Source organism: Phasianus colchicus, chromosome 1 (genome assembly GCF_987193195.1).
Source record: "Phasianus colchicus chromosome 1, bPhaCol1.hap1.1, whole genome shotgun sequence".
Lineage (NCBI taxonomy): Eukaryota > Metazoa > Chordata > Aves > Galliformes > Phasianidae > Phasianus > Phasianus colchicus.
The window spans coordinates 48,833,655-48,856,068 of NC_143436.1; the positions used below are offsets into that span (position 1 = coordinate 48,833,655).

General features: G+C 45.7%; 3 protein-coding genes and 2 long non-coding RNA genes across 6 annotated transcripts; 3 read left to right on the forward strand and 2 right to left on the reverse strand.

Moving 5' to 3' along the window:
• The first annotated feature begins 105 nt into the window (after positions 1 to 105).
• On the forward strand, positions 106 to 652 carry LOC149919582 (histone H2A-IV). The gene has a single exon (XM_090140930.1). It carries the CDS (start codon positions 169 to 171, stop codon positions 556 to 558), a length of 390 nt encoding a protein of 129 aa, XP_089997056.1. The 5' UTR covers positions 106 to 168; the 3' UTR covers positions 559 to 652.
• A 379-nt stretch (positions 653 to 1,031) lies between these two features.
• On the reverse strand, positions 1,032 to 1,790 carry LOC116233239 (histone H1.10). Its single transcript, XM_031600003.2, has one exon. It carries the CDS (start codon positions 1,762 to 1,764, stop codon positions 1,096 to 1,098), a length of 669 nt encoding a protein of 222 aa, XP_031455863.1. The 5' UTR covers positions 1,765 to 1,790; the 3' UTR covers positions 1,032 to 1,095.
• Positions 1,791 to 3,753: 1,963 nt separating this feature from the next.
• LOC149919583 (uncharacterized) lies at positions 3,754 to 12,553 on the reverse strand. Of its 2 annotated transcripts, none has more exons than XR_016463650.1 (4): positions 12,356 to 12,553; positions 10,736 to 11,016; positions 6,751 to 6,990; positions 3,754 to 4,998 (listed from the first exon to the last, which is right to left on the reverse strand). It is a non-coding gene; the product is annotated as an uncharacterized LOC149919583 (long non-coding RNA). The 2 variants fall into 2 exon arrangements; XR_016463651.1 differs by lacking the exon at positions 3,754 to 4,998 and adding an exon at positions 5,101 to 5,637.
• A 9-nt stretch (positions 12,554 to 12,562) lies between these two features.
• On the forward strand, positions 12,563 to 12,901 carry LOC116233238 (uncharacterized). The gene is made up of 2 exons (XR_004167938.2): positions 12,563 to 12,647; positions 12,738 to 12,901. It is a non-coding gene; the product is annotated as an uncharacterized LOC116233238 (long non-coding RNA).
• Positions 12,902 to 16,517: 3,616 nt separating this feature from the next.
• APOLD1 (apolipoprotein L domain containing 1) lies at positions 16,518 to 21,644 on the forward strand. Its single transcript, XM_031600350.2, has 2 exons — positions 16,518 to 16,722; positions 18,999 to 21,644. The coding sequence occupies exon 2, from the start codon at positions 19,008 to 19,010 to the stop codon at positions 19,746 to 19,748; it is 741 nt and encodes a 246-aa protein (XP_031456210.1). The 5' UTR covers positions 16,518 to 16,722; positions 18,999 to 19,007; the 3' UTR covers positions 19,749 to 21,644.
• The last annotated feature ends 770 nt before the right edge of the window (positions 21,645 to 22,414 follow it).

Sequence of the window (22,414 nt, forward strand, 5' to 3'; positions counted from 1 at the left end):
ATCGCCATTGGTTAGAATACGATCTGCGCTCCCATTGGTTGATTTCGCAAAATCTCTTTCTGAGCCTATCGAATCACGCTCATTTTACTGAGAAAGGATATAAGAGAGAGCTGTTGCAGTGCTGTTACTTCTACTCTTCCTTCCCTTTTGGCTTTTTAGGTTTCTGCGATGTCGGGCCGCGGGAAGCAGGGCGGGAAGGCGCGCGCCAAGGCCAAGTCGCGCTCGTCGCGGGCCGGGCTGCAGTTCCCCGTGGGCCGCGTGCACCGGCTGCTGCGCAAGGGCAACTACGCGGAGCGGGTGGGCGCCGGCGCCCCGGTGTACCTGGCGGCCGTGCTGGAGTACCTGACGGCCGAGATCCTGGAGCTGGCGGGCAACGCGGCCCGCGACAACAAGAAGACGCGCATCATCCCGCGCCACCTGCAGCTGGCCATCCGCAACGACGAGGAGCTCAACAAGCTGCTGGGCAAGGTCACCATCGCGCAGGGCGGGGTGCTGCCCAACATCCAGGCCGTGCTGCTGCCCAAGAAGACCGACAGCCACAAGGCTAAGGCCAAGTGAGCCGGCCCCGAGGGAACGGGCAGAGCAGCGAAGTGAAACCCAAAGGCTCTTTTCAGAGCCACCAACAAGTTCAAGAAAAGAGCTTCGATCTCATTACACTTAATTAAAGAGTGACAAAAAAAAGTTGGGAGAGGGGGAAAAAAAAAAAGGCTCAGCCGAAGTTTAGAAGCGATCTCCTGCCATCAGTACAGGAACGCCCGTGTTATTTCCCTCCCGCCCGCACTTCCCTCCCGAGTCCGCACTGCGCTCCCGGAAAGCGATGACAGCCGCGGCGCAGCCAATCCGCACGCAGTGCGGGCAGTTCAAAGGTATCGCAGCGCTGCTTCCAAGCGGCGCAGAGATGTAGTGTCCGCCACTGTTCATAGCCCGCTCCGCCCACTTCCACCTTAAACAACGGAAAGGGTTTCTGACATCTTTCTCGGAAGCACCCATGAGAATTGTTTAACCAGTATTTCAGCTCCTTTTGGGAAATCTTGGGTGGCTCTTAAAAGAGCCGTTGGGTTTAAAAGCGGGTCAAGAGTTTTCTTCCACAAGGGTTTACTTCTTCTTGGGGGCCGCCTTCTTTGCCTTGGCTGCTTTGGGTTTGGTCGCCTTGGGCTTGGCAGCTTTGGGCTTCACCGCCTTTGCCTTGGCCGGGCTCTTGGCAGCCACTGCCTTTTTGGGCTTGGCAGCCTTGGTTGCCTTCTTGGGGCTCTTTGCTGCCTTCTTCGTGGTGGCAGCTGCAGGCTTCTTAGCTTTCTTAGGACTCTTCTTCACTGCCACTGCTTTCTTAGGCTTCTTGGCAGCACTGGCAGGTTTCTTAGCCGCTGCCTTCTTGCCCTTAGCTGCAGTCGTCCTCTTCTTGGGAGCTTTCTCCATGGCTTCTCCCGGCTTCTTGCTGAGGCGGAACGAGCCGGAGGCGCCGGTGCCCTTGGTCTGCACCAGGGTGCCCTTGCTGACGAGGCTCTTGAGCCCCAGCTTGATGCGGCTGTTGTTCTTCTCCACGTCGTAGCCGCCGGCGGCCAGCGCCTTCTTGAGCGCGGCGAGGGAGAGCCCCTTGCGCTCCTTAGAGGCGGACACGGCCTTGGTGATCAGCTCGGTGACGCTGGGGCCCGCGGGCTTGCGGGCTTTGGCGCCGCCCGCCGCCTTCTTCGGCTTCTTGGCGGCGGCCTTGGCGGCGGGAGCCGGGGAGGCGGCGGGCGCTGCAGCAGGAGCGGTCTCGGCCATGGCGGCGATGCGAGTAGCTCTAAAGGCGGAGGCCGCAGCGCTCCCATTTATAGCAGCGCAGCGGGCGCTGATTGGTGCACGCCGCCCCGCCCCGCTCCGCTGCTGCTCGGCGCTCGGCCGCTCAGCTTGTGTTTCTTCAGGGAGAATAAAGTGTGTTTTTTCTACTTTATCTGTCACGAAATTGCTCTTTCTCTACATCTGAGGGAGCGTGGAGGGGTCTATTTTCACCTGTGGTTGTCTTGTTCTAGAAAGAGTTGCGTTCGGGCGGAGAGAGGACGATAAATCCCGTGTCCTGCAACGGAGCGGTCCTTCCGAGGGCGAAAGTTTTGTTTTTCTTTGTAAATTATAAGTTGTCCTTTAATGCTAACGCGAAACAACAAAGTCGGCGTCAATTTCCAGAGGGTCTTCTTTCCCCCTGAGTGGGAAGCGGGCGGCCAGGGCCCCGCTGTTCTGAACCACACGGCTCCAAATCTGCCGAGGTAGCACAGCTGCCGGCTGCGGTGGTGCACGCTGCTCGCCCCGCTCCAGTCCTCCGCCACTGCCAAACGTTCCGTTGGGGATATTTCTCCCCAAACTTCCCAAGCTACAATTCCAAGCGACTGTGTGACATAGGAGACGATGTACAGTTTATGCGCCTCCAAATGGGAGGCTTTCTCTGCAACCCTTTGCTGCTGTTAACGTGGCACGGGGCTCTTTAATGATAATGGCTGAACAGGGACACGAAGATCAAGTAGGAAAACGTTTGTGTTGAATGACTGAGATGCATGGAAACCTCTGGCACACCGAAACAAGCCACATAACTAAAACATGCAGTACTATTTATGTACAATATGTTGGTGTGATTCAGTAACATGGAAATAATGGACAGAGTGCATCTGCAGATGTGAAAATGCCACTTCATGCATATTATGAAGCCAAAATAGGAAGAAAACTCCCCATCCTTGCCCACTGCTCACTCAGCAGTTGCAGTCAAAGTCAGAGCAGTTTCTGTACACAGAACCTTTGGCTGCAGCACGCAGTGACCCAAAGCTGTTTGGATCAAAGCATGCACACTTCCCTGTCAACTAACGCATTGTACATATTTTGGTACTCGACAGGATTTCCTCATTCATTTATCTTGAAGTTTGTCCTTTCACAGCCCTCACCCGTCATATTGCTGCATTTCTGCCTAATGTGTACAAATCGTTCTTGCAGGCTGCTGACAGATGCTCAGCTCCATTGTTTCAGCAAAATGAAAGATATGTGACTGAGAAAAAAATAGTAATAACACACTCCCTTCTGCCATTCCACCACAGGGAAATTGAATAGAAATCTTTGTCTCTCCGACTTCTGCTTTCTTTCTGACCCTTCCTCATCACTGAAGTTTCCCAGCTGAGAATTATGCCTCAGGCAGGGAGGGTGGCTGGGATGGAAAATCCATCAGATCTGGATGTTGGCCTCCCAAGGAGCACTGGAAGCAGGGTGGCTCATAGAGCAATATTCCCCAGGCATTTTACAATGGCAACATAACCATAAGCCAGATGTACTTCATGTGGCAATAGAAGACATAGAGAACTCGGTAGTGTCTCATAAAGCTCCCTAAGTCCAGGTGGATGAATTCTGCTCCATCACATGAAATCCTCTGCCCTCTAAAAACTAAGCTTGTTCCAGGTTCCGTAAGATTGAACCTCTATATGTTCACTGACTCTTCCCATATTGTGGTTCTAGTGCTCGGGTTGAGACAGAAGCCTTTCTACCCCATAATAAAACAGTTTCCTTCATTCTTTGCAAGTCCTGTTTTGCAAGAGCAATAATGCAGCACAATAGAAATTTTTTCTCCGATCTGTAATTTGATCTTTTTGAGATTGTTTTCCTCTGGGTGTTATAAATCTTCCACACACACAGTCTGATAGAATACAGTGTGCACCTAAAACCTATATAGTAGTGATAACTACAATACTCACCATCTCCAGGGGAACAGCCTCTCAGCATGTGCCAGAGCAGCACTGCTGCAGCCTCACTCCACTTTTGAAGCCACTGAGCTCCATCAATTTATATCCATCAAAAAAGGCTATTTCTCAACTCAAAACAATTTTTGTAATCGTTTTAAGGGCTTCTACTTGTTTGACTCTTCTCTGTTTATGTGTTTACTCCATGATTCCCCTTTTACTGTTTGGAAGGCAATATATTCTCTTTGCACAAGCAAGCAGCAAAGCCATGATGTTAGGAGGGAAAGCATGTAAGTACCAAAGAAGACCAAAGCATTCAAGATGAGGTGAATGCAGCACCACTGTACTAGTGATAGTGAAAGCACAAGGACAGTGATTTGCTCTCCTTGCCCATGTACAGCTATTCCCTGTGTGTGATTAGCAGCATGAGAAGCTGGAAGTTATGCACCACAGGTTATCACTGTAGTCATATTCAGTCCTCATTAGGATATGCAGAAGCAGTACACATTTCCCTGCAATGCAGGCACAAAAAAAAAGAGCAGATAGGGAAGATACTCACTGGAGAGATTTTCCCTCCCTCCTCTTAACCATTTACCATCACAGTTACAGCAAGCTCTGCTGCTTCAGGTTAGATGAGGTGACCATCAAGAAATAATATAAATGTCAGAGCTGTTCTATGTTGTTTGTTTCTGAGCACTTTCAAGCATTGTTTGTACAATCAGTGCGAGGCAGCTCAGGCTACAAAGCAAGATCCAAAAGCCCATTCGGAGCACTTCCAGGCAGTGTGATACATATAGATTGTTATAACCAATAACATATGTTTTCTTTAAAGATAGTAGGCATATCACAATTCAAACCAAACTTCAAGCCTGCAAGATAGATAATAACTGCAAGATAAGGGCAATTTTCCAATTTTTTCTTGTCTCTTTTATGTTACTTAACCGTGCGCTAGCTGATGAAGCATAGCAACCACCACCACTGACATCACTGGTCCAAGGGAGATCACTTTATACAGATTTACTGTTTATGCATTTCTACACATACCCATGGTAATTCTTCTTGAATTTATTTGTTTATCTTCCTCCCCTTTCTTATAAGTTTTTCACTTGCCATTCATGTTTAAGCACACTTCATGTTTCTACATCTTCCAATAAAGTAGAGGCCACATCCGCTTTAGGGGTGGGAGAACTGAGAGTCACTTGTCTACACTTCTTAGAAATTAAATTATTTTGATCCTCCAACTTTTGTTTGGCTCAGATTTTCCACCCTCCTCCTGATGACTCAACATGTGAACTCTCACAGTTTCCTGTGAGGAGGAAAACAATTCAGAAATGATTCATTTAATTTGACAGCAAAATAAATAAAACAAAATACAACATTAAAAAAAAATCAAAATCCAGTGAATCAGTTTGCTTATTTTCATTTCCAATTTGTTAGAAAGTTCAGCTCCCTCCTGTAGACACGCAGGCCAATTGGGGATGTCAGCCCACAGGCGGGGGGTGGATCAGGCCATGGGGTAACACCTCACAGACACTCGGGATGGTTGAGGTTGGCAGCACCTCAGGGTCCCTCTGCCCCAAGCCCCACTCAAGCAGGGACACTTCAGGGCAGGGTGCACAGGATCACATCCAGATGGGGTTTTTGAGTATCTCCAGGGAAAGAAATACTCCAACCTTCTCTGGGCAGCTGGTGCCAATGACCTAAGTCTTCCCATACCCACAAGCAAGTCACAAAGCCCTAAGGGGGCACTAGGAACAGCCATTTGCTCACTAAGGCAGCCAGTCTCACACTTGTGGCTACTTCATCCTGAGCCTTCCTTCCCAGCCTGTCCAGAGCAGAAAGGCCACAGCAGTGTATGCCTGGCCGCTGAGACAAACATCCCCTTCCCCTCCCTGTGCTGCTGATGTTCCCTGCACTTTTCCAGGAGGCCACTGGGATGCAGAACCTGCAAAGGAAAGGAGTGGATTGGCACCCATGTCCAGCAGCTGAAGTGCTGCCCTGAGCTCAGTGTAAAAATAACTGCTGACATCACAGGGGCTGGGCAAGCAGATGTCTTTGGAGAATGGTCGAAGGAGGGTGGATACTTCTAGCAGGTTCTTTATCACCTTTCTCTTGAGCATATGCAAGGTATGCCATGTACAGAGCTCAGATCGGGGACCCTGAATCCGTTTGTCTTTCTTGTTCCTTTTCCACTGGACACCTCTGTAGTTTTCCACTGATGGAAGATTTCCAAGAGTTTTTAAAAATTGCCAGTGAGCAACATTTATAGAATGGCTTAGGTTGGAGGGGACCTTAAATATTATCTAGTTCCAACCCCCAGTTCTTTCCCTCCATCTTCCTGGTATGTATTGAAATAAGAAATTCCTGTGACAGCTGCTCTATGCAGAAAAAAAAAAGAAATTTTGTTCCAGAGATTCCCATTGGTCTACTGGTACCTCTTCTTCACCAATACATGTAAAGAAAAAAATGCTGTGGACTCAAATCAATGCTCCTCACATCGAGCCACCAAAAATCAGAATGAAACCCACTTAGAAATGGCGAAGCCTCAGCCTCCTGTTGTGAGTTAGCCCAGAGCAAAGAAATTTAAAATCACAGCCCGATCAGTGCTACTAAAGCTGTGCTGGGTCATAGGATGGCTTCAGGAAGCACTCACTGGAAATAGAGGCCACCTACATTCATCACCTTCCCTCTTAGCAATTTGTTTCCCTGCGAGTCAGAAGCGTTTGTGCTAAGGCGCCTCTAAGACTCATTGAGCTTTCATTAAAGATTGCTGCAGAACAGCCAGAAAGTATCAGCTGCCTGCAGCTTCGGGTTGGTACCAGAGGTCCTGGATTCAAACTGATGTTATTTTTGAATGTACATCAGGAAATGCATCAGCCTCTGTATGCTTCCTGAAATATGAAAGGCAGTGAGAAGTAGGTAGCCTGATTGCTAACACCTCCTTACAGCCTACTGTGCTAGGGAGAAAAAGTCCCTTACCATGGAGGAGATTTTGGAGAAAGAGACTGTTGTTTGTTGTTTTTTTTTTTTGTTGTTGGGCTACCTCATAACAACTTACCATGTGAAGAACTTCCTATGGAACTGCTAAAGAAAAATAGTGCTTCAGATGCAATACTTATTCTGTAATGAGGCTGAAGGAAGAAGGATGCTCATCTTCTGACAGTTCTCCAAAGAGGCACAAAGAGGAGCAAAATATTTGCTTTCTGAGCCTTGATCCAGTTCCCCATTCAAGCAAGGGTCTATGACAAGAGGCCATGTCCATCTTCCCTGCCAGTTCCCTTTCTTCCAGCCTGCAGGTCTGCATCAGATGTGAAAAAGTTTTACTAGAGTTCTAATATTCAGTACAAAATGCTGCCACCTGATCTGCACAGTCACTCAGTCTCAAATGTGCCACAAGCATGAAATAAAACCAGCTTAGAAGTGAGCCCAAGAGCACTCCAAGAGATGTCAGTGTGTATAAGCTTAGCCTCATGGATTTGGATTAAAATCTGACCTAAATATGAAGAATTTGTTTTGTTCTTAAAGGCAGAGCCCACAATCAGTCTCCAAGGCAGCTTTGTCAAATTCAGTATCTGCTCCCAGAGGTACATACATTTGGTGGCAGGATGCTCAGTGTGCATTGCCGTGGCCTGTAGCACACCCTTCTTGCACATCTGGCCTAAAGCACAGCTAACAGCCACCTTCAGCTGGAGTTTTCTCCACCTAAGGTGAAGCACAGATCACAGACAAGCTGCATTCATTTTATCCACAATCTGTCCCATTTCCCAAACTTCCTACCATACCAGCCTACATGGGATGTAGGAAGCAAGCTGGATTTTTCCTTTCTTGTACCTTGTTATCATAAATACACATCCATCTATCCAACTATCCCAGTTATTACTTCTGTACAGCAATCTGCACCCCTTAAAGAAACAAACAAGATTTTCCAGTGTAGCCAGCAGCATCTGGTCTCTAAAGAGGAAAAAGATGGAGCAATTAATAAGACCAAATATAAACTTTGATTGATCATTAAAGTGAGTGGTTACAAGTCCGTTTAGGAAGGGAGGAACCTGCTAAGTAGGAAGGTGCCACCCTCATATTGCTGCTTCCCAGCATGGTTCTGTGGCTGGGAGCAGGGCTGGGCTGTCTTATTGCAGTGGGAAGGACATCACGAGAGACAAAACAGGTCTGGGCTGCAGCACTGGATTATTAACTAAAAACATTCCAGTGTGCACTTTCCTGCATGGCTTTGTGATTCTGCTGCCAGACTTGTTCCTGCATCTCATCTCTAACCTGAAGAAACCTGCACAGAAACCAATGCAGCCCGCACAGCCCTTGTTTCCATCATCCAGTAGGATACTGTTGCTTTAGTCACCTCAGGGTTTACCAATATCTGGCTGCTATGCAAATGAGGCCATTTGCAAATGTTCTTAATTCTCATCAGCCCTCCTCAAAGCAGGGATAGAGGGTTGCAAGTGCTCCATCTCAGCAGCTGGCAAGGCACAGTAGAGCCAGAAAATGAATGTAAAAGACATCCCAACAGCTGGATACACCTCCCCTCCTAACACTGAGCTCAGCAAAGATGTTGCAGCAGTAACTTCATGAGTGATGTTTAGGAGTTACAGAAGGGAACCTTTCCTAAAACCTCCTCCACTATTGCATTGTCAGAGTGTGCAGCCCCAGGCTGGAAATTTCTGGGGCTTTTGGAGGTGGAGATGCTCTGAGCAAAAGCATCCTTGCTCCAAGCAGTAGCAAAGGGTGGAACAGTGACTCTGCCCTCCTAAATGCAGCTCTCATGCCTCTTGTGTTAACTTATTCCCAAATTCTGAGCTTGAATGAGGCCTTAGGTTCACATTGCATGTCTGCTAGTATTCACTGATAAAAACCTTCTCTAAATATACAACTATACCAGCATTTTAGTTAGCTGTGTTGCCTGCAGAGCCCATCATCTCACTGTTCACCTCTTTTTCCAGGTCATTTAGCAGCCGTGTTCTGTAGCCCAGATCCTAGTGCAGACTCCTGCAGGCGTCAACATTGACCTTTTCCTATTTAGTCCTATGCTTTTTTTTTTTTTTCCCCTCTCCAGTCTTTGATCTCATATTTATCCATGCTTGATTTTCCCTTTTATCTTCCTGCTTTCAGAGAGGCTTTGTAAAAAGGCCTTGGAAACTCAAGCAGATCACATTGACCAGGTCACACTTCTCCACATACTGGATGACCCCAGTAAAAAAAAAAAAAAGCCACCTCCATGATGTTTACAAGGCAGGACCTGCCTTCGAATGCAGAAACTATGCCTGATTGATTGAAAAAGCTGTATTTATCCAGGAGGGTGTGCTGAGCCTTGTTACAGCTCCACTGGTGTGGCTGGAGCTGGCACAGCCACAGCTGTAGCCCTGTGACCTGACAGGTTCTCAGGCAGGGCTTTTGCTGTTGCTATGACAGATGGAGGATTTAGTAATAGCTTTGATTTTTTAACTAGTGACTCATCTGATCCTTTCTGAGATGGCTCAGTTATATTTTATCCACTAGAGTTTATATTGTATTTTTTAGTGCAGACACACATGCAGCTTTTTGAATGATATTCCCTTATCCTCAGCCCACCCTGCTGTTATCAGTGCCGGTATCTTCTTTCCCCTTTTCAAGCCTTTCTGTGTTAGTGGCAGCTCTGCCATTGCCTCCCCAGCATGATCAGTCACTTCAGCCATCTCCACCCACCTGTGAAAATTTAATACTCTCAGCTGTTCCTTTGAGTTTCTTTCTGCCAGCTTAAGGTTTCCAAAAAGCCTACCATATCAGCATCTTCCTTTAAAGTAAGGAAGGAGATAACTTCCATTTGTTCCTCTGAATTGACTTGAGTGAGGGTCACAAGGTTGTCTTATGAGTCTGGATGACTCAACTGGCTTATCCAAGCAAGTAGCAAGGGGAACTATTTGGTTGTTCAAAATGCTGTGATCAAATACTAGTAGAGAGACTCATGGAATCACAGAACTGTTACAATCACCTAGTCCAACCTCCAGCCCATCCCCACCATGCCCACTGACCACATCCTCAGTGCCACATCCACACAGTTCTGGAACACCTCCAGGGATGGTGACTCTACCTCCTCCCTGGGCAGCCTGTGCCACTGCAGCACTGCTCTTTCTAAGAAGAAATTTCTCCTCACCCTCTAAGCTTTTGTGCTTCTCTGGATGATACTGTATTTAGTAAGCATTTTTTTAAAACTGCATGTTTGCACACTATGAGGTCATTCAATCATGCTCTGTCTTTATGGCTTCTGCTCATGTTTTTGGGTGTATCTGCGGATGCACGGAAATACATTCCCCCTCAGGTTTCCTTTCCTCCCTTCCATGATCTGATCAGGAGGATGTTAGGAAACAGGACAAACCCACTCGAGTCAAGAGCTGCTGACCATCTTCATTCTCTCTTTAAACTGTTTCAGGGAGATTGGGTAGCAGAGTGCACAGCACACATCCGAATCAGGAGCCTGAGAGAAGTGCCAAGTGCCAGTCGCATTACATCCTGGCTCCATAGCAAGTCATCTTCCCCTTTCATGGAAACCTGGGCAGCCCTATGGGAGTGGTGAGATGCTCTTGATAGGTGACCCATTAGTAGACTTGATCCTTGGCTTGAAATATACTGTCAGTTCCTTGAAGAGAGTACCAGGACATTCTGGGGAATATATGTAATGATTTCTGAAGTCTTTGCATCAGTTTATGCCTTAATGATAGTGCTAAGAAAGGTATAAAAAAACATCTGGCCTTCTCCAATTAAGTATTTTGCTTTGTCCCTCACTCTAAGCATACTGACAATAGGAGAGAACATCTCTGATTATTGTTCCCAGTCCTGACAGTTACCATAGGCCATCTCTTGCCCAGACTCATCTCTGTGGGATGGAATATTTGAAATTGGAACATAAACCTCACAAGCCTAGGGGACAGTGAATAGGGTGGGAGAGAGATCCAGAGATGCCTGTACCACTATCTGATTATACAATCAATAAGTGTACAGAGGTTAGGCTAAGCAGGATTATCATGCTGAAAAGATAATAAACAAATAATACATACCAATGTTGTAGGCTCACAATGAACTCCACAAGGAGCAATCTCCAGGAAGAAATCCCTTCTCAGTGGCAGTCAGCTCTTAAGTGGAATCTAGAAGAGGTGGAGCCAGGCTCCACCCCTTCCAGTAGCACAGGTGAATTGCCTTCACCTATGCTCCTGTGGCTGACTCATTGCTTGCTTCAGGTGGTCAGTCAGAGGTTCAGGCCATGATTCACCAATTCCCATACACTGATCTTCCAGCTGATGCCACAGAAATGTGGTAGGCACACAACGGCCTAAAGAAGCTCAAAGGGAGTTAAAAAACATTTCCTCAGTATTCAGTTGAAAATGCATCTCATCCAGTTTCAGCAATCTTCAGGGATTTGCACCCACCCCACTTATTCACTTGCTGAAACTCTCACTAGAGCAAGGAAAAATAGCCATCCCCACAGGTTCAGCCCGTCCCTTTCAGGGACCTGCTCTATAATAAGTGGTTTAAATTCTGCAGGTTCCTGCTTTTTTCCAGTGCCCGTGGAGAGAGCTTAGAGATACATTTCTGATAGCTGAAGTTACGTAAACAATATCCTGCCTTTATGAGCAAGGGCTGGAAAAGCATCTTGTCCACTCAGGGCAGGCAGTACAAATGCTAGATCAGTCAGGTTGCCTTGTCACAGATAAAAATAATACTTCTATTTTCTCCAGTAGAAAGCAAGGGAGCTCCTGATAAAGGAGCAAGACTGGAACAAATTAATTCTGGATTTAATCAGTGTCATAAATTTCATTATTTTGTTTTCATCGCAATGCATTTTTTAGATGGAACAGTTCTTGCTTAATCTTAATGCTGGTAGTAAGACTTTAACAATATGAAGTTAATCAAAACAACATCAGCAACCAGGTATTGCCAGTGTTTGTTAAAAAAATTGTAAAACATTAAGAGACCTGAAAAATTCAGAGGAATTCAGAATTGGGTCTTTCATCACAGTGAGAACTGCTCAACCTTAATTCAACTTCTTCAAACGTAGTACTGGATTCTTTAAGGACTGTGCATCAAATCTCTTACTTAATGATGAACAAATACAACTGCAACACATGATTGTGATCAGCTCAGGGCATGTCAATTCCCCTTTATAAAATTTTATAAATTTATAATTCATATTTCTTTTAGAGCTAAATGACAGCACCATTCATTGTCAAAAGTTGGTATTATTGATAAAACTGGCATGGAACTGACAGGAAGACTTGCAATGCTGCCTGCATCTATCCAGATCATTCCATCTCCAATAACTGCATTTGATGACTAGTGGTCTTATTAAAAAAAAAAAAAAAAATTGGCTATTGTTATGAATATCGGGTATCTCCTTCAACTAGCTGCAGATGATGTGCAACACAACAGCTAGTTTATGTGAAAGAAGCAAGAGATGAATTGAGTTTAAACAAAAGCAAAAATTCTAAAACCATCATCTTTTCCTTTTGCATATCTAAGAATAAATGCTAGAGTTCATAAAGATTGTAAAATCTGTTTTTCTTACAACATATCAATGCACTCACATCATTTTTTTTTTTGGTCCTATTAGTTCTAAATGTTACATCTACCCAGGAATCTGTTATCCCAAGTCTCCTAAGATGAGTTTTGGAGATTTATACCTAAGTTTTTTCAGCTCTTTTGCTTTCTTGCTAAAGAGATGTTGGTGCCACACCTCACAACTGAGCTGCCTTTGTTTCCCTTTCACACTGCTGTCCTGGGAGCAGTGCCCTCAAACACAGGAGTGTGCAGAACAGAGACGTCACCGAAGGCTCCTGCACCAGCAGCTCTCCTCCACCACTGTGAGCTCACAAAGGGACATCACTGTGGTAAGAGGAATTCACACTCTTGTTTCCTTGGAGTCAGTGTTGCAGCACAAGCTGAGCCATCAAGAAGTCCACAAAGAAAAAAGCCGTGAGAAGCCAAGTTACCTAATTTCTACAAGGTTTCTTTGCAGCTCTGGAATGATTCAGTATGAATGAAATCATTCTCTGTTCTCTGCAGTGCTTGAGGGTTCAGGCTGATGCTGAAACACTGAGTAAGCCTGACTCAGACCCATCAGCTGTGCCACGGGCAAGGCTTGAGACTCAGCGGGGAGCTGTTTTCTGTGCATCAGAGAGCGCCTTGTGCCATGTGTGAAGCATAGAATTAAAGGTGGTGGTTGACAATGTCAGCTGGTCTGCTTATGTCGATCACAGTAGTTTGCTCTCCATGTTCTAATCAATATTTGATCTCTGCAGACACCTCTGGCAGCGTTTTGACAAGGCAAGTTAAGATGGTGTTCTCACCAGTGAATGCTTGTTCACAGAGCAGAAATAGGTGTCAATGCACAGGCGTGATACAGTATTGTCCCATTCCTCCTCCCTGGCCAGACCTATCTTTCTCCTAAACCAACATTTTCTTTCAGCTGAAATTACCCCCACACAGGTGACCAGAGTCATGAGCAGTCTGTCTCATGAATGCTTTGAAAAAAAATTAATTTTGTAGAATCTTAAAATCATAGAATCATTAAGGTTGTATGAAACCAGTAAGATCGCCTAGTCCAACTGTCAGCCCATCCCCACCATGCCCACTGACCATGTTCTCAGTGCCACATCCACATAGGGATGGTGACTGAACCACCTCCCTGGGCAGCCTGTGCCACTACAGCACCACTTTCTGAGAATAAATTATTCCCAATATCCAGTCTGAACTCTCTCTGGCACAACTTGAGGCCATCATCTCTCATTCCATCACTGTTCGTAGTAAGAAGAGGCCAATCCCCAGTTCATCACAATCTCCCTTGAGGTCATGGTAGAGCACAATAAGGTCTCCCCTGAGCTCCTCTTCTCCAGACTGAACAACCACACTTCCCTCAGCTGCTCCTCCTAAGATCTGTGTTCCAAATTTCCATCTACCAGTAAGACTACTAAAAGCCAGTGCAGCCTTTTTGATCTGGTTTACATTATTTTTTAGTTTTGGATTATTTTGGGTTTTCACTGAATGTGTATGAATGGCTTGCCATAAAGAGTTAAAATTTGTAATCAGCTTAGTTTATCACCAAAAAATAAAAGACAGTTTTTAACTCCATGATCCAGCAGCTAAAGCTGAAAACCCTAAATATGACAAAACATCCCCTGTCATAAAGGTGGTGTTTGAATGTAAATGTACTTTTGATCAAAAAATATTAATAGAGGAAGTGTATCTTTGAAACTCTATCTTCAAATGTCACACCGCAGTAGCTCCAAACAGCTTCAAAATAAACACTTCTGCCCTACATCCCTCCTGCTGGAGAGAATGAGAGCAGAAAGACCAGTCTCTTCTGCCAAAACTCACTGGAAGGAAGAAAGCCCAAGCAATAAAACATCCTTCCTTCCCCTTGATTGTCATCTGCTCCCACAAAATGCCTTCAGGGCAGATTTTGCATGGGTCTGGCTTCTGCCCATTTCAAGAGGATGTGGCTAGATGGGGAAAGGGTGGAGCAGAGGGACCATTTTTGGCTAGGACATTTGTTTGTGATGCACCAGCTGTACCTCTTCCACCCTCCAACCCCAGCTCCTCATGGGTCAAGAATGAAGGGACTAAAACAGCAGAGGGATTTGGATGAAAACATACAACAGACAGCACTGCACAGTGAGGTCAGGCGTACCCCACCAGTCTTGAGGTCCCTGATAGCTGAGATTCACTCACAGCCCCAGGGACCTTTCTGATGACTCAGCAGATGTCCTCACATCTGAGCAGCTGGGATAACAGTGCTGAAAGACTTTAACTACCTGGGAGGTACTCAGGGAAGATGCTTCTCTCTGATCCTTCTCCCAGTCTGTCTCCCCTCCTGGCTGGGAAGGTCTCCATACTATCAGTGGGAGAGAAGAGCATTACTTACACCAAAGGGGTGCTTGTGAGAGTGTGAGCAGGGACAAAGCCAGACCACAGCATGCTGCATTATGCTCCCTAGGAAATAATGCTTCTTTTTCTAATGAACATTTATTTTTAAAAATCAAGTTGACATTTTAGCAGTCTTTTGGTATCTAAAAGGGGACTGTAAGAAAGAAGGGGATAAACCTCACAGCATGGACTGCTGTGACAGGACGAAGAGAAATGATTTCAAACTAAAAGAGGGGAGATTTAGGCTGGATATAATGAAGATGAGGGTGATGAGGCACTGGAACAGGTTTGCCCAGAGAGGTGGTGGATGCCTTGTTCCTGGAGACATCCAAGGTCAGAGGGCTTTGAGCACCCTGATCAAGCTGTCGGTGTCCCTGCTCATTGCAAGGGAGTTGGACCAGGTGGCCTTTAAAGGTCTCTTCCAACTCACACTGTTCCATGATTCTATGATTATTATCTGTAGCTCTTCATGGAAAGTCTTTAATTTCTGGATATGCATCTTGTTATTTGGATGGGTTATGGAGAAATGTTCTCCTTGTACAAAAGAAATACCACATCTGTCAGCTGCAAACCCTCGCCAAAGCTGATGGGCTGCAATTCAAGCATATGTTTGCTGAAACAAAGGGAAAGGTTGAAGCACAATTTCCCTTGGTGTCAAAATTCACCTTCCTGTTAACATGTAATCCGTACAAAGTGTAACTGACAAAGATTGCTTATTTAAGAATGTTCAAAACAATGTTTTCTCTTTCCAAGTCTGTGGCAGGTTGAAGTAGCTCTTCAGTGCTATCAGTTTTTTAAGTTAATGCTCAGTGTCACGCAAGTCCACCCTGATAAAACACTTGGCATACTGTTTCACAGTCATTTTAAGATGTTCCAAAACTAAGGTGACACAAAAATGAACAGCCTCAGCATTCTCCTCTCTCTGCCTGCAGCTCCACAGTCCTTATCAATTCCTTAGGTCAGCTTCAGCAACCAAGCGTCTGTGCAGCTCGCAGTTCCTCTTCAGTGAGCAGGAGTGTCACATTATCCCCATCACTTCGACCACTTCATCCAGGCCACATCCTTTTGTAGGCACAGCTGTCAGGCAACAGCAGGCAGCAGAGGAGGGGATCCAAGTGACCTTTCCTTTTGGTCATCAACTGCTGGGCAGGCACTGTAGGGAAAGAACAGAGCCCATCGTTAAGAAATGGCAAAACCACCAGAAGATCACCCCCTTTGAAGGTCTGTGCATGGTTTTATCTACTCAGAAGGGGTAAGAATGGAAATCCAGAGCAACCATCTTGCCACAGAGTCCAAGGGAAAAGCATAGAGCTGTGTCAGGGGAGGGTCAGGTTGGATATCAGGAAGAAGTTCTTCACCAGAGGGTGGTGGGCATGGAACAGGCTGCCGAGGGCAGTGGGCATGGCCCCAAGCTGCCAGAGCTCAAGAACCATCTGGACAATGCTCTCAGGCATAGGATCTCATTTTTGTGTGATCCTGTATGGAGCCAGGAGTTGGACTCAATGATCCTTCAAACTCAAGAAATTCTACAATTCTATGATTCTTAAATTTGCCGTGGAGCTGCTTTCCTTTTATGGGCTGGAGCTCTGCTTCAGCTAGTAAGCAGCTAGCTGCTTTGCAGCCAATAGCAAGCACGGTTGTCCCAAAGAGCCAGGATTTTGAAAGTACACTGGCCTTGAATGAAGAAGCTGGCTGGTTAATGCTCTAGATATGGGAGGGGAGAAGCTTCAGTCATCAAGTAATTGGTGGCTCGAGCGCAGAGTAAAGTCAGTTGCTATTTCAGGGAAAGGAAAGGCAACTGCTCCCTGGAGGGAATGACTGCACTAGCTCAGAGCCAGGAATAGGCTGAGATTAATTTTTTTTTTTCCCCCCCGGACTTCAGGAAAAGCGAACACACAATGTTCATTCGCAGGGATCGTTTCCTGAGCATGATGTGTGCTCGTTGTCCCGCAGGTCACTTTCCAGTGTGTCACATCCTTCTGCACAAGGGAGAGCAGGAAATGGCAAACTCCCAGTATGAGGCAAAGCATTCCCACTGCAGCAATTGGTCCACGGGAGCTATAAATTGGTCTCCTCCAGAAACAGACCAAAATTTGTCTGTGGGAAGGTCAGCCAGAAGCTAAAGGTAAGTTTTTCTTTTGAATCTGCTGGAGTTCTGCATTAGGAAAGCATTTAGGGTTTAGTTACAGACTGGGACTAAAGTAGAGATTATTTCATAATGTTTAAAAAAACTATTTCTTATTATTTAATAATAATTTATTAATAATTTATTAACAAATAGAATTTGTTATTTACTATTAATAGTAATTTAATTAAAAAGCTATTGTTGGGGGATTTTTTTCTAAGAGTGGAAGATGGCTTTGTCTTCCTTCTTGCTGGCATAAATCTGTGCACTCAAAAGACACGCATCACTGTAAGGTTGATGTTATATATTAAATGACTGATCTACTAACTGTGCAGTGAGATGGCTGCTGGCATTACCAGAGACAGTTGTCCACAAGAAAATCTGCAGAACAAGATGTTAAGAAGGAATCCATATATTTAATGATCTGTTCCTAACTCATTGATAATGTGCTCATTGCTCATTTTGACACCAGTACCTATTAGGCTTAGTTTTAGTCCTTGTGCCTTCAGCTTAATTTCTGAGTACAGCGTAAAAAATAAGAGGACACTGCCTCCAGCTAAGAAAAACACAATGTACTCAGTGGCTCAAATAGCCCAGTGATGACAAAGGCCCGAGAGAAACTGGAATGATTTTTCTGATTAGAGATAGAGAAGGTCCTAAAGGATTCTGTCTGAAATGGATTAGGAAAAGCAGAAAAGAAAAATGACAGCAAGAATTATTTATTTACACTATTTAGGGAGAAAAGACTCTCAGTGGTAGATGGCTTCTTTCTTATGGAAGACAAGGAGTCTGCAGAATGAAAGTCCTGAGGAACCAAACCATACAGTGTGCCCAGCATGAGGTATCGGGCCCGTCTGGTTCATACAGTAATGAGGACTTAGAAAACATGTCTGCAGTAATTAATATTTACACATAGCTAGCTCTGGGACAAAATCTTTCCACTACAGAGTCTTATTGTGGTTATAAAGGCAATGTGGAATGCAACCAGCTTCTTAGATCCATGGCTAGATCTTGTTAAAAATGGAGGCAATGCAGCCTTGTATATGCTGCAGTGGTATGGAGAGTATAAGCACTGCTATCATCAGACAGCTGGTGATGCTGCATCCCTCCTCTGGCTTCTTATGCCTCAGTTGCCATTCAGGTAAAACAAGAATAAGAATGCTGGCTTCCTTTATAAAGCACGTTGTAACCTTAGAGCAATTTGAAAATGCTCACTGGAACATTTCCTTCTACCTTGGTGAAAAAGTTCAGAGAGAAAAGAGAAATCACACAGCTCTGAATCCCTGAGGATTCGCCATCTAGAAGGGAGACGTTACCATAGCCAGCACTGTTCTCCCCAGTAGTCCCCCAGGAGTGTGTACACTGAAAATGGGCCTGCTATTCTGATGTGCCCTTCATGGACTTCTTAAACATAGTCCATGGACCTCTTAACGCATGGTTCATGGACCTCCCACCACTGAGGACTCACAGCCATAGGCTGGACTGAGTACTGCAAAACAATGATTCCCATCTTTGTCTGGATCCTGATGCCAGGTTACAATAAGAAAGAAGCGGTGCAGGTCCTTGAGTTATTTAAGCATAAAGAGAGGAAGGATGTTCACAATTGCCGTCTGAGGCATTTTCAGCTCGTAGATGGAAAAACTAGACCTTGACTCCCCTCAGCAGCTTCCCTCTGTTCTCCTTTATTGGGAAAGGACCCCTAAATAGCAACCTAGGATGGGTGGTTTTTATCTCCTCACAGTCTGGACTTTCCTGTGAAATATGCCCTTGAATATTACAAAACCTCTGAATCCCAGAGGGAAGACACCACCATATAGTTCTGGCAGCATTACTGCACTGGGCACTGAGTCACTTAACCTTAATGGAATTTATGTCCCCTGGATTGGAAGAGACATTTCATGTTATCACAGAAGAACAACAGTCCCCCCGACTCCAGCCCTTAAGATCATAGAATCATAGAATGACCCGAGCTGGAAGGGATCCATAAGGATCATCGAGTTCAACTCCTACACAGATATTTTAATGTTCTCAAGGATGAGAAAAAACTCCAAAAAATTCCCGTCTGAAAGTCAGAACAGAGTAACTAAGCATATGTGTGTGTACGTGCGTGTGTGTGCACGTGTACGTGAGCATGTGCATGCGTGCAGACAGCAAACCTTCCAAGCAGTCGGGCGAAGCGAGAAAATTGGCTGGATGCCATCCTTGGGACGGAGGTCAAGGCTGAGCAAGTCTTGTGCTTTTTATATAAATCCCAACCCATCTTCTTCTTTTTCTAGACAGAGGCCATGGAGAGGAATGGTGCTGCCCGCCCCCAGACGCCAGACCCCACGCACCACTTCCACATAGCGCTGCTGGATCAGCGACGTAGGCTGCGAGGTCAGATTGCTCACCTTCACAAGGCAGCTCGCAAAATCAACAAGCTTCGCAAAAGATCCCTGATTGCCAACATCAGTGGGAGCTCACTGACAGCCGTGGGAGCAGTCACGGCCATCGTGGGACTGTCCCTAAGCCCAGCTACACTGGGAGCCTCCCTCCTGGCATCGGCAGTGGGTTTGGGCTTAGCCACTGCTGGGGGAGCTGTCAGCATCACCTCCGATCTCTCTGCCGTGCTCTGCAATTCCCGGGAGGTGAAGAAGGTGCAGGAAATTGCAATGACTTGTCGGAAACAGATGAGGGAAATCCTCGGCTGCCTGGAATTCCTCCGCCGTGTGCAGGGCCCAGGGGACCCCAAGCTTCTCCAGTCAGAGAAGAGAGCATCCATCTCCCTGTATAATTCTGTCTGCTTCATGGTCTTCTGTGGCTCCCACAGCTTCCTTGTGCCAGAATACACAAAAGAGGTCACAAAAGTGAGCCAGGCCATGCTGAAGGCCAAAATCCAGAAGCTGGCTGCCAACCTCGAGATCTGCACCAGAGCAATGGATGAAGTCTGTGAACTCCTTGAGACCAGGACAGAGCTTTCCCCACGGATGAGGAAACTCGGCTTGGGTGCTAGAACCACCACTGAGACCCCAAGACCATCCAGTTGAAACAGCAATTGCCCTGTAATGAAACCAGGCTTGAAAACACTACGTAATTGTCACCATTAGCACTGCTACCTGTTGCTGTTGTAATATTGGTGGTGCTCATCCACATAGATACACACATCTCTAGTGCTTTATTTATATTTGAACACAAACCTCTCCCTGATATCAAGACAGAGTTTACACACACACACACACAAACACACACACACACACCCCACTGCCTCACAGCAGCTCCCTGGCTCAGGATAGAGGTCATGATGGACATGTGGACTACTGGGTACATGGCAGCAGATCCCGGAGCCAGAACACAGGTGTAGATGGCCATTCCTCAGTTCCATGTTTCCCCATCCACCTCCATGACTCTGCTTCCTCATGTAGCAGAAAGAAGTAGGTCAGCAGAGTGATGAAATCCCTGCAGTCTTGGTGCTGACTTGTGGATAACTCATGAATCTATGAATGCTGAAGGGGCTTTGATACCCTCAAAGAGCCAGCAGCCACCAAATTCCAGTAGAGTACAGCCCCATTTCCAAGGTACATCTGGGAAGGCTGCTGAAAGGAGCAGCCCCAGATATGACAGACTGTGTGGATGGCTCAGTCATCTCAGGGTGAAACAGAAGAGCCAGAAACTGTTATCCTTTATAAAGGAACCTCTCCAGGATGAGAACTGTGACGTTTGTGTTCTATTTATTTACATGAAATGTTTTTAAAGTTTTGATATTGTATTTTAAAGTTTTGATATTTTATTTAAATATTTTGTTTTCCTTTTAAAAAGAGGTCTCTGCTCCAAGGGAGTGCAGCTGTTCTTAGAGGCAAAGCAAGTCTGTGGCAAGCGAGAGCAAGTTACAAGTTCTTTGGCTGTGAGGGTAAGTCTCTGTAGGAAAGGGAAAGATGAATGCTGGTAATTATAAGACAGGTGAACTGTGGTTAATCAGTGACAGATCTTAGAAACCAAAACAGGGAGAAAGATGGGTCAGTGACCCTGGGACCAGAGCCTGCCTCGGGGGACTCTCTGGGGAGAAGAGTCAGTGTACCTTTTGGAGCAGGGAGGGAAGAGTATGCTGGTGTTATGCTCTGAGCTGGAGACCAGCTGAGAGAATAGCACACCTGAGAGGTGGTAGTGCTGCTCTTTGTGCAGTCAAACAGCCTGTGAGACCCACAGCGGTTGTCTGGGGAGGGAGGAGGCAGCACGCACAAAGAGCTACACATATGCTTAGCAATGCTTCCCAGGGAAGGCTTCACATCAGCAATATATATACACTGGTACCGATTGTCAACAAGGGTGAAGAAAAGTAGGATGATTCAGGGGTCAGAGCACTGAGGAAGCAGGAGGAATGACTTGGACTCAGTTTCGAGTGACTGTCCTGCTAAGGATGTCCTTTGTGATTTTCAGCACCTCAGTGCCTCAGTTCTCCATGTGAAAATGGGAACAGTAGCACTTCCCTACCTCACGAAAATGTTTCTGGGACAAATATTCCAAAGTGCTCAGGTGCTGTGGTGATGGAGATCAAGTCAGTACCTGGAAGAGATACAAGGAAGAAACCCCAAAATCTAGCTTGAGACAACCAGAGAACTTGATGCAGGGACAATTCCACCCCCATGAGTAGAACCCAAATAATGAGGGGAACTTCGCTTGGGATTTGTGAATCAAAATGATGAAAAAAACGATTTGTAATTCTATTGCACTGAATAAACTCTTGGGAAGAGCTATACTCCGACTCACAATGCTCAATTCCTTCTCAAGCTGCCTCTTCCTCTCACAACTTCAACATGTGTTTTGATGTGTAAAACAAAAACTTTTGTCCCTCAAAATGTGACTGAGTTGTCTGTAATGCCCACGCCTGTTTGCTGTAAGGGGAAAGTACACTGCTAGTTCAATTAAATGAATATGAAGTACTTTTGTGTCAGTGTCTCTCTGCATACCTGCATGCGATCAAATTCCTGTCCTTGCCTCAACCACTCGATTTCATGCTTCAGACACTGGAGCCAAGAAATCTGCATGAGCAGCTAGGAGTGTGCTCAGAAAGGGAGAATAAAAAATGATGTCATCATTTGTGTATGAGTGTATATATTTGTGTCTGTGTGAGTGCACATCCTGCTGTGCATGCTGGCCTCTGACACACAAACACCTCAAGGTGTATATATGCAAGTACATATGTGTGTTTTTGGGGTGTGTACTGCATGCCATGCAAAGGCAGACCTAGTGCAACATTTTTCTTAGTGCTCCAACATCTCGTGAGCCAGCTCCACCAGGATGGTTATAATTCCACCATTCTTCTGAGAAAGCTGTTTTCATCACCACAGACTATTTCTCCTACCTTCTCCTCAATTTTCTGGCAATGTCACTTTTGTCTGTGTACCTCTACACAGGGAACAACATAGAAACAACAACACAGCTCTGAATGAGCTGATCTGAATGAAGAATATGAAGTGGATAGCTCATTGCTTCATGAGGGCTGGTTTGCTTTGCTTAGCACAGCCCCGCACTGCAATCACACCACTGTTTCAGCAGCTAAGGACAAATGAGAGACACTTTTACTTCCATTCCAGCTACATGAGCAAAAAATCCTGCTTCTGTTCTGTTTTTTCCTAGGTTAATCCTTCACTTGAGGTCAGGATATGTGTTGTTGTGCAGTGCACGTGTGAGAGTGTGACTGAACCTAAGGTACCAT